Source organism: Onychostoma macrolepis, chromosome 01 (genome assembly GCF_012432095.1).
Source record: "Onychostoma macrolepis isolate SWU-2019 chromosome 01, ASM1243209v1, whole genome shotgun sequence".
NCBI lineage: Eukaryota > Metazoa > Chordata > Actinopteri > Cypriniformes > Cyprinidae > Onychostoma > Onychostoma macrolepis.
The window spans coordinates 7,011,002-7,025,516 of NC_081155.1; the positions used below are offsets into that span (position 1 = coordinate 7,011,002).

General features: G+C 36.1%; 1 protein-coding gene across 3 annotated transcripts; it reads left to right on the plus strand.

Annotated features, from left to right (window-relative positions):
• Positions 1–367: 367 nt before the first annotated feature.
• LOC131549760 (B-cell receptor CD22-like) lies at positions 368–12,926 on the plus strand. Of its 3 annotated transcripts, none has more exons than XM_058792211.1 (11): positions 368–575; positions 836–1,002; positions 1,100–1,444; positions 1,543–1,791; positions 10,686–10,940; positions 11,027–11,281; positions 11,369–11,617; positions 12,062–12,143; positions 12,227–12,266; positions 12,370–12,635; positions 12,788–12,926. In XM_058792211.1, exons 2-11 carry the CDS (start codon positions 891–893, stop codon positions 12,840–12,842), a joined length of 1,908 nt encoding a protein of 635 aa, XP_058648194.1. In that variant the 5' UTR covers positions 368–575; positions 836–890; the 3' UTR covers positions 12,843–12,926. The 3 variants fall into 3 exon arrangements, with proteins under 3 accessions (XP_058648194.1, XP_058648184.1, XP_058648201.1); XM_058792201.1 differs by having other exon boundaries at positions 919–1,002; XM_058792218.1 differs by lacking the exon at positions 10,686–10,940 and having other exon boundaries at positions 919–1,002.
• Positions 12,927–14,515: the final 1,589 nt, after the last annotated feature.

Below are 14,515 nucleotides of genomic sequence, written 5' to 3' on the forward strand. Positions count from 1 at the left end.
CCCCTCACTTAATGTGAAAAACTTGATGTGGCCCTCAAGTCAAAAAGTTTGCCCAACCCTGCCTTGAAGCTTTGAGAGAGATTGTCGGTTCTGGATTTGCATAAAGGTTTAATGTAATTCACAGGCCTCTTATCAACACAAAAAAGAGGAAGAGAAACTTGTAAAACAGAATTGTATGATCTTAAAAGCTCCAACAAAACTCACTAAATTAACTTCAAGAAGAAGAAGAAAAAAAAGACCCCACGATTGCATCTGTTCACTGTGAAGGAACTCAGTATCAGAGAAATGTGAAAAACTTTGCATGTTGTTCTCTTTTCACTTCCTCTTTTTTTTCCCTCTGTTTCACTAATTATCATGCACTGGTGGATGCTGCTTCATTTGCCCTGTCCTTTTTATGATGAGATATTTTTTACATAAATACTCTTTGAATGGATTTAAACAAAGCTGTTTTTTTAAGCAGAATCTGACAGTAAAATGTGCTTGATGAGAGGAAGATAAAGCATTCATCTTCAAGAGAAATCATCTAATGATTGTAAACTTCTGTTCTCACTGTATCACTTCATCCCTGAAAAACGGTAAGAAAATTTCTCTGTTTGCTTACTACATGTTTGGCATTAGACTTGTCACAACATATTGCTGCTATTTTTTATTTATTTATTTATTGTTGTTGTTTTTTTTGTTGTTTGGTTTGATTAATTATTTTGCCCTCATAAAGTTGCTTTTAACTTATAACCTAAGTTAAATGCATCTGCCAAATGATTACATGTAAATGTAGATATAAATGTAGAGTATATATAAAAATCATAAAAAAAATTAAAAAAAAGTTTGTATATAGGGCCCATATTTTACTCTAATGCCAAAAATCACGCAATGGCCTGATCTTGTTCTTGATGGATTTCATGAGATTCATCTTCACAGAAGCTAAAATAAGGCACTTTACATTGGTGATGTCCGTCAGAATGGCTCCTCCTCTTCCTCTGATCTTTCTGCTCATGATTCACAGTGAGTCAGACCCATTTCTGCTTTTAAACATTCTCTAGATTTACAGATGCAGTTCATTTGAATAATACTAATAATTATAAAAAAATATATATTTCAGATGTTTTCAGTGAAAATGGTTTGGGTGTGAGTTACAGTCATTCACACATCTGTGCACTAAAGAACTCATCAGTGATAATGAACTGCAATTATACATACCCTACTGGACATCAGATCATGAAATTGTTCTGGACCAAAAACCCTGTACAGGGTGTAGAGCCTCCAGATCTGTCTGAGGACCCTGAATACAGTCAGAGGCTTCAGTATCTGGGAGATAAACAGCATAACTGCACCATCAGACTGAGTCATGTGACACATAAAGATGAACACGAGTACTGTTTCAGATTCATCACGGATAAAACTGTGAAATGGCTTGGTCATCCAGGAGTGACTCTTACTGTCACAGGTGACTTTCATGATGTTTCACTCTTCTTCTGTGCATTATGTTGAATAATAATCAGTGTATGACAGCAGCACTAGATATAATGTGTGTGTTGTGTTCAGATCTTCAGGTGGAGTCTCCTGAGAGAGTGACAGAGGGAGATTCAGTCCGTCTGACATGTAAAAGCAGCTGCGCTCTGACTGACGGAGCAACATTCATCTGGTACAGAAACTCACAGCCATTAACTGAGAGAAGAGACAGAAACAATCAACTCCTGCTGCAGTCAGTCAGAAGAGAGGATGCAGGCAGATATAGCTGTGCTCTACATGGACACACTTACATCTCTCCTGCTGTTTATCTCAGTGTCACGTGTGAGTACAGATTCAATCATATTTTTTGGCCACCTGAGCAAATTTGTTCGAATATCACACAACAGAGAATTCAGATTATGTAAAAGTTTCGGTTTCCCTTTTTTTGATGGTCCCTTTAACTCATTCTGTTGACTATAAGTCACATTGCACCTACATATCTACTAACTCTCATTAGAGTGTTAGTACTTTATTAGTAGACTGGTAGAGTTAGAATAAGTTGAGATTGTAATGATGGTTTCCCTTCAGTGGTTCAGGCTTTAGGATTGCCGATTGACTAAAGAAACAATGTCAGCACTGTAATAACTTTAGCTCTTTATTGAAGCTTTTAATTTGAATTTTAGCTTTAGGGGATCAAATCGTAGAAATCCAATATTTTGAATGGATTAATTGATATTAATCAAAATGTATAGATTAATTGATATTAATCAAAACATATAATTTATACTTTCTTAACGACTCGAGCCAGCGAGCATTAAACCAGTATTTTTAGCAATTCTGTTTATTTCGTGGCCCCGATAATAATACAGAATTTGTTGGGTAATTTTCAGCAACACGTAACAAGATCTTCGGCAAATAGTTTCAAACTTGAAAAACACAGCACCAAACCATTCCTCATAAATGAAACAAGAGTTTATTTACTATTCTATGATACAATACTAACACAAAACATACACACACACACATACACACGTTTGGCAAGAGGGTTGCGATTTGAAGACAATTTAAGGTTCTAAGACCTGATGGAGTCACAAACAGAGGCTTTGACTTTACTCTTAAAGATTACTGCACATCAGCTCAGCAAATAGAGATGTTTTTGTTTGTTTTACTTGCGTTACGTTGACTTGAAGGCTGAGCTGGCTCTGTATGGTTGTTTGAGGGAATCCCGGAGCTGCGGTGTCTTTGTTGCGTGATGTCACACAGGGAATCCTTTTGGATTGGTGGCTTCCTGGCTGCGCGAAACTGGCAAGGCTTTGAAGTCCTTATGCTGCAGGCTTTGCAAGTTCCTTTGTCAGAAGTTGATAGTGAAAGTCTTGGATGGTCAACCTGATGTTAAGGCTGTCGGCTTTCCAGCAGCAAAGTTTTCCAGCGGCAAAGTTCTTCCAGCGGCCCAGTTGTCAGCAGCAGCAGCCCCATTCCTTTCTTGCAGCTCAGTTCATCTTTAGAAGCTCTCGTTCATTTAAAAAAAAAAAAAACTCTCCGTGAGCTTTGTGTCACGTAGTTTTAACGGGCTGGATTCTGTCCACCCACTAAAGGTATCTTCTAGGCCACGCCCAGCACGGCTTCTTTCTGTGCATATATTAACATAATGCTTCGTCCATCATGTGAGTGATATTTCTAATAAATGGTTATAAAAGTATTCACCCTTCATATGAACTTAAACATCAACATAACATTAATTCCAACTTCCTGCATTTGACATACTCTCTAATATGATACTATACATGGCACTATTCAAAAGAAAGTTATAAGGTAAAGATCGAAATATCACACCACGCATAACATAAACATCAAGCATATATGTAAGACATGAAACATGTTATTTGTTCATACACTTGAATCAATGAAAATGGAAATAAATGATTGTCTTTAGCGATCATTTGTGTAAGTGTTTCTTTTGTTGCCTGAGCAAAGTTGGAGACCGAGCACGCGGGAGCCATGTTACAGATCTCGTGGTCTTGACGGCCTGAGGCTTTAAGTTCCTTTTAATGGCCCTTTTCCTGTTCGAAATGTATGGATCTTTATATCTTGACTGAATCACGCGGTTGCTCCACGGGTTGCAAGAAAGACTCTTGCAGTTCTTTAAACAAAGGAGCTTTGTTTTTCCTGATTAAGTTAGTCATTATCACCGATGAGAAAACGCTGACAGGAAACGGCTCAAACCGTGCATGGTCTGAGATTAATCGTTAACTAGTCTCATGACCGCAGATGTCTACAGAGGACTCCTTTTAAGGATGTGTGCTGTTAAACACAAGTCTTGGTGTTTCCGTTTGCATGAGGTCCTACAGCACGATGGTATAAAACTGTACATTTTTAGTATATTACCACCCAGCGTTGCTATTAAGTGACTATATTGTATTCCAATAGGTAGCACTTCAATATTAACCTTGAATCAAGACTAGCAAATAATTTATAATCGAAATGGTTTAATAACAATATTTTATGGTTACACTTGAATTTGTTACAAAATAGATGAAGGATGGTAAAACATAAACAGCTAATTGTACCCAGCATGTATGTAACATGTTACCGCAGAGAGAAATAGAGAGAGAGAGAGAATGATATGAATGAGAGAGACAATGGACTTTTCCTAAAACTAATCCAAAGTGGAATAGGAGGAAGGACATATGACATTATAAAGGACATATACAACGGGAACAAATGCTGTGTCAAAATCAATGACAAATGAACTAATTATTTCAGTAATTATTCCAAAGTAAAAAGTGTCCATGCCTTTAGAATTGATCCGTAAAAGAGACTCAGACCACTTAAATCCAGTCTGTTAATGTTCATCAAGAACAAATGGCGGCCCAGACCCATGTTTCCAGCTCTTCTTAGGAGGGCACAGGCTACTTCAGCCCAGCTCACATCCACTCCGTAGAGCAGTCTTTGTGCCGTCTGCATTCTGAAGGTCCTGAGTCTCGCTCTGATTTCAGTCAACCCCTGGCCTCCTTCTCGTCTGGGTAGATACAGCACTGCCGCCTTCAACCAGTGCTGTCCCAACCAGAAAAAAATCCACTAGTAGCTGTTGTATTCCTCGCACTAGCTCCTCAGGAGGCTCAAGTATTGTCATTCTGTGCCAAAGTGAAGAAGCAACCAAGTTGTTACATACCAGAACCCTCCCCCTATAGGACAACTGGGGTAGCATCCAATTCCATTGAGACAACTTAGCACACATTTTCTCCAAGAGGCCCTCCCAATTGTGACCCTGGTCCACAAAACCAGTCTTAAGTCGCTGGGGTATATTTGTAGCAATAGCCAAAAATACATTGTATGGGTCAAAATTATCGATTTTTCTTTTATGCCAAAAATCATTAGGATATTAAGTAAAGATCATGTTCCATGAATATATTTTCTAAATTTCTTACCGTAAATGTATCAAAACTTAATTTTTGATTACTAATATGCATTGCTAAGAACTTCATTTGGACAATTTTAAAGGTGTTTTTCTCAATATTTTGATTTTTTTGCACTCTCAGGTTCCAGATTTTCAAATAGTTGTATCTCGACCAAATATTGTCCAATCCTAACAAACCATACATCGATGGAAAGATTATTTATTCAGCTTTCAGATGATGTATAAATCTCAATTTCGAAAAATTTGACACAAGACTGGTTCTGTCGTCCAGGGTCACAATTTTTCTTCTTAAACTCTTCTGACCCTAAAAACACTCCTAAATATTTCAAACCTGCACTTCCCCACTGTAACACACCAGGAAGATTTGGACCTTTAAAAACACTACCACACCATAAAGCATCACTTTTCCCCAGTTAACTACTGCTGATGAGGCTTTTCCATAAAACTCTAAAGCCTGTTTAAGCACCTGAATGTCACTTTGGTCTCTGATTATAACCGTTATATCATCAGCATAAGCAGAGAGTTTAATAGAGCAGTTTAGGGTATTTAACCTGTAGGCCCATTAACTCTCTTCTCAATTTACACAACAGAGGTTCAATTACAATACTGTACAGTTGACCTGAAAGTGGACAGCCTTGTCTGATTCCTCTTTTAACATTAACAGGGATGCTTAACCCACCACCCATTCTGATCATGCATGTCGCTTCAGTATATAAAAGTTTAATCCTTGAGATGAATTTTTCCCCAAAACCAAAAGCATTAAGGGTGTCAAACAGAAAACCATGATCAACCCTGTCAAAAGCCTTTTCCTGGTCCAGAGACAACAGGCCCATACTGACATCTTTACAAAAACATCCCTGATTAAATGAAGATTATCCATGATTGACCTATTTTTAACACAATATGACTGATCCCTTGTGTACAATTTCATGCAGCACATTATTTAATCTATTTGCTAGAACCTTGGACAACATTTTATATTCTGTGCACAAAACTGCCACAGGTCTCCAGTTCTTTAAAAGTGTTAAATCTCCTTTTTTTTGGGAGCAATGATAAAACAGCACGTTGACAGCTAGTAGGAGGAATACCTTCACGACAGCATTTCTGAATTACCTCAAAATAGTCATCTCCTATTATTGTCCAAAAAGATTTATAAAACTTGGCCGGTAGTCCATCCAAGCCAGGTCTCTTGCCTGAAGAGAGACCCTTGACAGCCAGAGAGACTTCCTCAAAAGAGATATTAGTCTCTAAGAGCTCTTTATGATCTTCTACATTGTTCATCAGAGATTTCAGCAGCGTACAAATTAGAATAGAAATCAACAGCAAGCTTTCGCATCCCCTGTGGGTCTGAGGTAACATGTCCATTATTGTCCTTCGACGAAAGCATCAATTTCTGTTGACCCACTTTACGCGCTAAATTAAAAAAGCAAGTAGTAGGAGCATCCATGTCCTTCAGAGTTAAATAAAGGCTTCTTATGAGAGCTCCTTTAACCCTTTCATTCAGAATTAAACTTAAATGGTTTTTCTTTTCAGTCCAACGTTCTTTGAAAGTAACATCATATTCATTTCAGTATCACCAATCTCTGTTTCAAGCCACTTTAAAGTATTTTTTAAAACTACAGAGGAATAGGCTGAATATTTCTGAGAGAAATCTCTTATGTGCACTTTACCAACTTCCCACCACTGTATAATACTTTCAAAAAGACTCTTTTCTGTTTGCCATGCTGTTTGCATTGAAATCATCTGAATACCAAAATGTGCAATAAGTGTAGTGCTTTGATTAGATTGTGTTTCACACACTGTAGTCAACTGTTCATGGCTCACCTCAACTTCAAACAGCAACCCCGGGTCCTCCTTGAACAGAGCAGGCAAGAGCAGAATAGCTGCTTCCAACTGTAGGCCTTTAAACAAAATAACCTCATTAGATTATGATAACATGGTGGAAGCTTTTACCCATTTTTTTTTTTTTTTTACACCCATTACTGTGTGTAAGACAGATACATGCAGGAAAGAAGACAGGTATGATCTCAGGCAGAGAGGTAGGGTGTCAGTCAGTGGTACAATGAAAAACTAAGCAGTAAAGATTTAATTACCTTTTTTTCAGTCTGCCATCTTCACAGTCATTGATCATGCACCTGAACTTCTCCTTCAGGGGAGTCCGTGAAACTTGAAGGACTCGGGGTGTCATTACAGAGAGCTGTGTGAGAATTTGTTGGTCCACATCAACACTGGCGTGGTCTCACAGATCCGAAAGGAGCTAATGTTAAGAGGAAGGCAAAGGAGGAAAGACATTTATTAAAATATAGTCATAACTCATACAATTAAATAAGGAGGCAATTAACACACTACTGTACTGAGCATTTTGGCCGGTCTGGAACACAGGAACTCAGAGAGAGTCTCCTCTGTGCTATATTTGGACACAAAATTTGTCCGATAGCATTTTATCAGCACCATCCTTTCTTTGAGGAGCTCTACGTTTGGTCTAAGCTTCTCTGTTTCCTCCTGCATTACACACAGATGTTCCCCGATGCTTGTTCATTTTCTCCAGCATCAACCTATTGGGGTAGTTAAATTGTTAAAAATGGGGGCTGTCAATAAAATGTTAAAAAAAAAAAATTTATTAAAAAAAAAACAGTCTTTAGAAAATCTTTAGTCGAGGGCAGTTTCTAATTATTATTTGGCAAATAACAAATATTAATGATCAAAACGTTATGCATGACAATCAATAATCTTAAATATAGAAATGTGGCTACCCATGTCTGTTGAAAAAAATAAAAATTAAATAAAAAATAGGAACAGACCTTCTGATCAATGACAGGAGGGTCATTCCTGGGATTCGGTGACATTTCAACTTGGAATGTACATGTTTTTCAACTACATGTGATTCAACTTCTAAATACCCCACATCATTAGGCACATATCAAATCTCCAAAAAATATTCATCACATTTTAATATATTATATTCAAAATATCATATTTTCCCACCTCAGGCATTAAAGACCTTTTATCAATTTGAGTTTTTTTCCAGCTTTTTTTTTTTTTTCTCAACCACATAACGGACAAAATGGGATTGGTTTAAAAAGGATTTTACACAGAAATCGTTATATAAACAAACATCTACCTACTGCTCTTGTGTCCCTGATAACAATTTAATGATAACAAATGTAACATTTATCATCATTTTAACATTTTTATAGGACTGAAGCTAAAAATACACAAATTGTCTCTTTATTTTTGTAAAAAAAAATTTTTTAACTAAAACCACAATTTTATTGTTTTAGCCCTTAACATGTCAGATGGTAATCAGCAAGAAATACTTTTGTTCTTAATTGTCTTCCCTATATTTTTCTAAAAATATGAATGTGACAAGGTGTGATGGGGTTGAAGACACATTTGAAGGGATACACTGCCTTAAATTAAAATTTTTGGTTTTGTTTCTCTCTCATATTGTCCCCTTGTTTCCGGGTCAACATATCTGCATCTTCAATATTGTCAAATGTGTGCACAATTTCTGATGTATGATGCTTGTCCACGTTTAAGTGGACATATTATGTCAAACATTCTATTTAAAACAAAAATATGAGTTGTCATGATTTTGGAGTATATATATTTACTGAAACCATGACTATTTTACATTTTTTTCATTAAAATTATTAATAAATGAAGCAAATAACTCAACCCTGTCACGTGTTTACAACCCTGTAACAATGAGAAATACATATATTTGTGATGGGGTTGAGGCCACTGCTGCTCATGTAGCATAGGAGAGTAGACCATATATGGCAGCAATAAAATAAACACATTGTATATACTTATGAATGAAAATAAAATGTTGTAAAAGTAATAATTTTCCATCTTAATTTTATATGACGGGGTTGAGTTGTTAAGCTTGACAGTACCCTCCCTGACCATAACATGCCTCAAAAATAAAATATATGTATGATACCACTAACCATTTTCTGCACCACTATTAAAGAGACCAGAATGAAGTCACATATGAGTGGAGACTAAATTATTATGGGTGAAGAATGGTTAGTGTGACGGGGCTGAGTTCAAACTGAGAGACATAACTTTACAGTCTGTTTTTTTTATCAAATATTTTCCATTTTTTTAGAAAAATATTTTTTTACAAGAAAGGAACACAAGTAAATGCTTACATTGTTGCCAAAAACCACATACACTATGCACATTACAAAATGCTGGGTTCAAGATAGATATAATACATTATTTTATGCTATGCTTATTTTTATTAATTATAATGGGCATCCCAAAGTTTTGTGAAAAGCTTCTAACAATTCATTTCGGTGAACCACCACTTTAGAAACTCTGGGGGACTGAAATATTACCGAATCCCAGGAATGACCCAGAAATTAACCTTCCTATTGATATTTGACTCCTTAAACCTTGGCAATGCCATTTTTCTAACTTTATTAAATGTATGTCATCTTTTGTGCCAAAAAAATTAGATTTATAAACTTTTATCCAAAAAAAAAAAACCTAAATAATAAATTCAATTAAAATAATAAGATATAACAATAACAATCAGGAAGAATAAGTTTCCAGTCAAATGAAACTAGCATCAACAATTCATCTTTGCATGGCACAGAAGAGCACAAATGTGGCATTAAGGAATATTTACAGAACTTAAGAAATTTTTGACAAGACTCAGAGGTGGCATTAATGCATCTCATAATAACAATGTTATGAGATTAATGTTTTAAATATATACATTTCAATGAATTAAATGACTCAATTTATACTTTAAAAATGAAACAGAAACTGCCAGTAGGTGGCAGCAAGTCACTGTCTTTGTCACTGAATCATTCATTCAATCGATTCGTTCAAACGGCTGATTCATTTAGGAACGAAGCAAATGACTCTCTTTATGAATGGGTCATTGAATCATTGACTCACTAGATTTGTTCAAAAGCAAAGATTCATTCATAAACGAAACAGCGCTGTCAAAGACTTGCGCAGAGGCTCAGCTGTGACTTTGTTTTTTAACTATATTTTTGTTGACGAAATAGAGCAAAATAGACAACAGTGTTCCTAAAATGTAAGTCACTTAATATTAACTTTTGTATAAAATCAAAAAGGTATAAACTGTTGTATAAATTCAATTTGCAAACTCTCTATAATCATTAAAAAGCTGTTACCCTCCGTACATCGCTATCTCACAAACTTTCATTTTAATGAATGAAGCTCTCTACACTGCACACTTAATATATTATTTACATCTCTCTACACTTTGTTTGTTACAATGAATGACAACAACTGCAGTCTGGCTTCACGGTCTGTGCTGTGAGGAGCAGAAGCATTTCTATTGGCTGCAGTCTGCAGGTATTAAATGGCGCAGCGAACCATAAACACAGCGCTACGTTTATATGCAGAACTGGGATCGCTTTTGTATAGGCTTTTGAATGGATAAAATATAGAAATCACTTTAATTTCCAAATAAACCTAACCAGTTGGAAATGAAATGCCCCTCGAAATTCACTCTCAAGATGGGTTTGGGACAGGAAAGCAGAAGTCTTTGATTATTTTTGACCTCATAAGATGTACTTACAAAGTTACATATAGTCAGTAGAATGTCTGTTGGGAGACCACCACAATAAAGAGTTAGCAGATATTAATCAAACAAACAGTCTACTCTAATGACAGTTTGTTGACATGTAGGTGCAAAGTTACTTATTGTCAAACGAGTGCTAAAAAGGGACCACCAAAATAAAGTGTTACCAAAGTTTCAACAACAAAATCGAAATAGAAATGCAAAAAAAAGTTTTTATTAAAATTATTTCCATTTATACTGGACCTCTAGACCCTCCAAAGAAAACTTCTGTAATAGTAAATCCATCTGGTGAAATAGTGGAGGGAGATTCAGTGACTCTGAACTGCAGCAGTGATTCAAACCCACCTGCAGAAATCAGCTGGTTTAAAGGAGGAACAACTGTAGGATCTGGAAGAATCTACAGCATCTCAAACATCAGCTCTGATCACAGTGGAGAATACAAGTGCAAGTCCAGATATGAAGATATAGATAAATACTCTGATGCTGTGACTTTAAACGTCATGTGTGAGTTAGTGATCATTTGTACATTCAAAATTTCCAAATTCAATTTTCTAATATTTATTGTGACATTTCATTTTTGTCCTTTTTAGATCCTCCAAAGAGTGTCTCAGTGTCTATAAATGGATCTGCTGAAATAGTGGAGGGAGATTCAGTGACTCTGAGCTGCAGCAGTGATTCAAACCCACCTGCAGAAATCAGCTGGTTTAAAGGAGGAACAACTGTAGGATCTGGAAGAATCTACAGCATCTCAAACATCAGCTCTGATCGCAGTGGAGAATACAAGTGCAAGTCTATTAATGAACATGGACAGAAATACTCTGCTGCTGTGACTTTAAATGTCATGTGTGAGTTAATTATCATTACATTGCTCAAATTTCCAAATTCATAATTTTCTCATATTTATGTTGACATTTCATGTTTGTTCTTTTTAGATCCTCCAAAGAGTGTCTCAGTGTCTATAAATGGATCTGGTGAAATAGTGGAGGGAGATTCAGTGACTCTGATCTGCAGCAGTGATTCAAACCCACCTGCTCTGAACTTCAGCTGGTTTAAGGAGAATCAAAGCTCAGCTGTTGGATCTGGACAGAGTTTCAGTGCTCTACAGAGTGGACGCTTCTACTGTGAGGCTCACAATCAACATGGATCTCAGAGATCAGACGCTGTTACTGTCACTGTACATGGTGTGTATCACTTCTGCGACTGGACAAATATTTCCGCTTCTGATGAGTTAGGAGTAGAAGAAAATACGTCTATAGGTTGTTTCCTATCAGATGTCAAATAGATGTCTTTAAGATGTTTATGATTTAGAATGTATGTAAAACTGACATCTTTAAGATGTCTGTCGTGTTTGTACACAGCAGATGCTTTCCAGATCTTTAACAGACATCTTGTAGACATACGTGTGCTATCTACAATACATTTACAGTTTGTAAAATACACAGGGATGTCTATTGAAGCAGCAATAACAATCCATTCAAATGTGACAAAGGGGGCACCAGTCATGAAATCTTTGACTATGAAGATAAATGTATCTGTGTTGAAATCCAGCTGTACACTATGAATCATGGTTTTGTTTTCTCATAGTGTATAAAGATAAAATAATTGTCTTGTCACTTGTCTTGTAGGAAGGAAGTTCCTGTATGCAGTTGCTGGAGTCACTGGTGGATTGGGAGGTTTAATCTTCATTTTCATCATTGTGTTGCTCATGTAAGTTCATGTTTTCTGTCAGGAAACACATTAGTATACCAAGCTTATTTCCTAAATGCATTTTAGATGATTCTGTATTACAGGAGGAAAAAACAGAGACCTAATCACATCGCACAAAAGCAGGTAAATCAAATTATCAAATGAGCATTAAGCAAATGTTGTACGCAAAGGTATTCATCAGTTTTGCCATAAATAAAGTGTAATAAGTAATTTCCTCTCATTTTAGGATGATCTTTATGTCAACGTATCAGCTCACGATGGGTCTCTGTCTGAATCTGATGCCGTGAATAAAAACGATGCGCTGTATTCCTTAATTACTCTCAACAATTTCAGTCACAATCAGACTGAAGGAAAAGCATCTGATTCTGAAGAAACAGAAGAGATCCAGTATGTAACTGTCCTGCATCACAGAAACAAAGAGATGAACCAACCGGAAGAGACGGAAAGCCAGTACGACAACATTAGAAAATACCAGACTGATGCTACCAGGAGGTGAGAAACATCATGGCATGTTCATAACATAAGAATTTAGATTGAATCAGAACACTTTTGAGCACCAATGAATGCAGTTCCTGCATTGGTTGAAATTGTATTAAATGGCACCTGTAAAGGTCATTGATGCAATATCTATATTAATTTCACAGATCTTCTGATCAGATGGTGGAGGATCAATCAGTGATTTACAGCACAGTCAAATAATCAACAGATCAGTTTGGTGAAATTACTGTTCCTGGGAAAACTGATCTCCATGTTGACATCGCCCTCGTGTGGTGGGACTGTGGCACTGCTTGTCTGATGCTGGATTTTCATTTCTTCTTTTTTAAGTTTTACCTAAGAGCTGAATTATTCCATGTTTTCACAAACAGCATTTTCTCTCACTGGTCCTCTGATCGGGATGTTGCTGAAATCCTGAATTCTTCATGCAGTTTGTGAAATCTAGAGACCCTCCGGACAAAATGTTGGTAAAAGCAGATTAATTTTTGGAAATATAATGACTATGTTCTTTTAATCTACATTATTGCTGGTAAACCCTCAAAAAGAATAAACTCCTCATCCGGTTTGTATGAAATTTGGTGTGCTTCGTCTAGAGACACTTCTGACAACAACTTGTCAAGAGAAATTATCTGTCAAAGCCTTTGGCGGAAATTTTCATAATTCCATAATTTTCATGACCTGCCTACTGTGAGCACAATATCCAAATTTATCTTAGGATACATGTTGCGATATATGCAATATCTTGTCCTATTTGACCTGATTGAGTGTCTTTCAAATCGCACAGATGCAGATGACTTGAAGTTCTTCCACTGTTACATGGAATCAATTATTATTTCAAGCCTTTAAGGCCCATTTCCGTCATTCAGGTATATAAATAACACTGGTGTTGGTTGGTACTTTACCTATGTTTAGTGTGAGTGACTAGAAGTCTCACTCTTCTGCTGGTTGTCAATGAGGTGAAACCTATGATTGTCCTTCCTCTTTCTTTGTTTTATGATGTAAAGTCTCAATTGATTTTATTTAAATCTTGATGTTACTTAACATCACTGAATCAAACTAAATATGGTTATACCAACAAAACCAAATTTAAGGGTAACATGCACATGAGACTGATTTAACTGTGTGACTAAAGAAATTAAATAGAATTTTAAAAATCTTAAATGTATAATCATGCAAAATCATAACAGCAAAAAAAAACACAAAACTTTTGCAGATGTGTTTCGACACTGGAAATCTGCCGGTCAGACGTGCGTATGTGCAACAGGAAACACCAATACAGTCACTGTTGTTTTTTGGCTATTAATGTATTGGAACAGCATCTATAAATAATAGTTCTACGTGGGCCCTCGTACGTCAGCAGACATCTATATTTTAAGACTTCAGGAACTTTTTCACTTGTGTGTTTGATATAAGAGGTCTTCCTTCATGCAATAGGGTAGAGTTTTTCCCGTTTTTCCCCAAATAACCACAAGATAAATTCAAGATCATTTTTCATTGTAACTATGGACTATATTGACGAGAGTCATGTAGAAATTTTCACCATGAAGTTTACACCGGTGATGTACCAAAGAGAAAATCTAATTTTCAACAGTAAGAAAAAAAGTGTTTTAAAGCTTGTTGTTTTGTAGAACATCACATGTATATATGATACGAGAACAGTAGGGCCAGTAGATAGGGAGTATGTGTTATTTAATAAAAATATAATTATGTTTTCAGAATGACACAATTTTTTTTTTTTTTTTTTTACAAACATAGCCAGTGGGGTAAAATGCCCCCAGGGAGCAATGGGATATTACTTTAGTTACTCTGTTCTGAACATCAAATCCTTTGTTTTTCCATCAAATGTATTCTAACTAGTTGGTTGAATAAAAATATTT

Coding starts and splice junctions, on each gene's coding strand:
- LOC131549760 (XM_058792201.1), top strand. CDS start 527: ATGATTGTAAACTTCTGTTCTCACTGTATCACTTCATCCCTGAAAAAC. Junction 1,003..1,099: donor CTTTCTGCTCATGATTCACA/GTGAGTCAGACC, acceptor TATATATTTCAG/ATGTTTTCAGTGAAAATGGT. Junction 12,636..12,787: donor CAGACTGATGCTACCAGGAG/GTGAGAAACATC, acceptor TTAATTTCACAG/ATCTTCTGATCAGATGGTGG.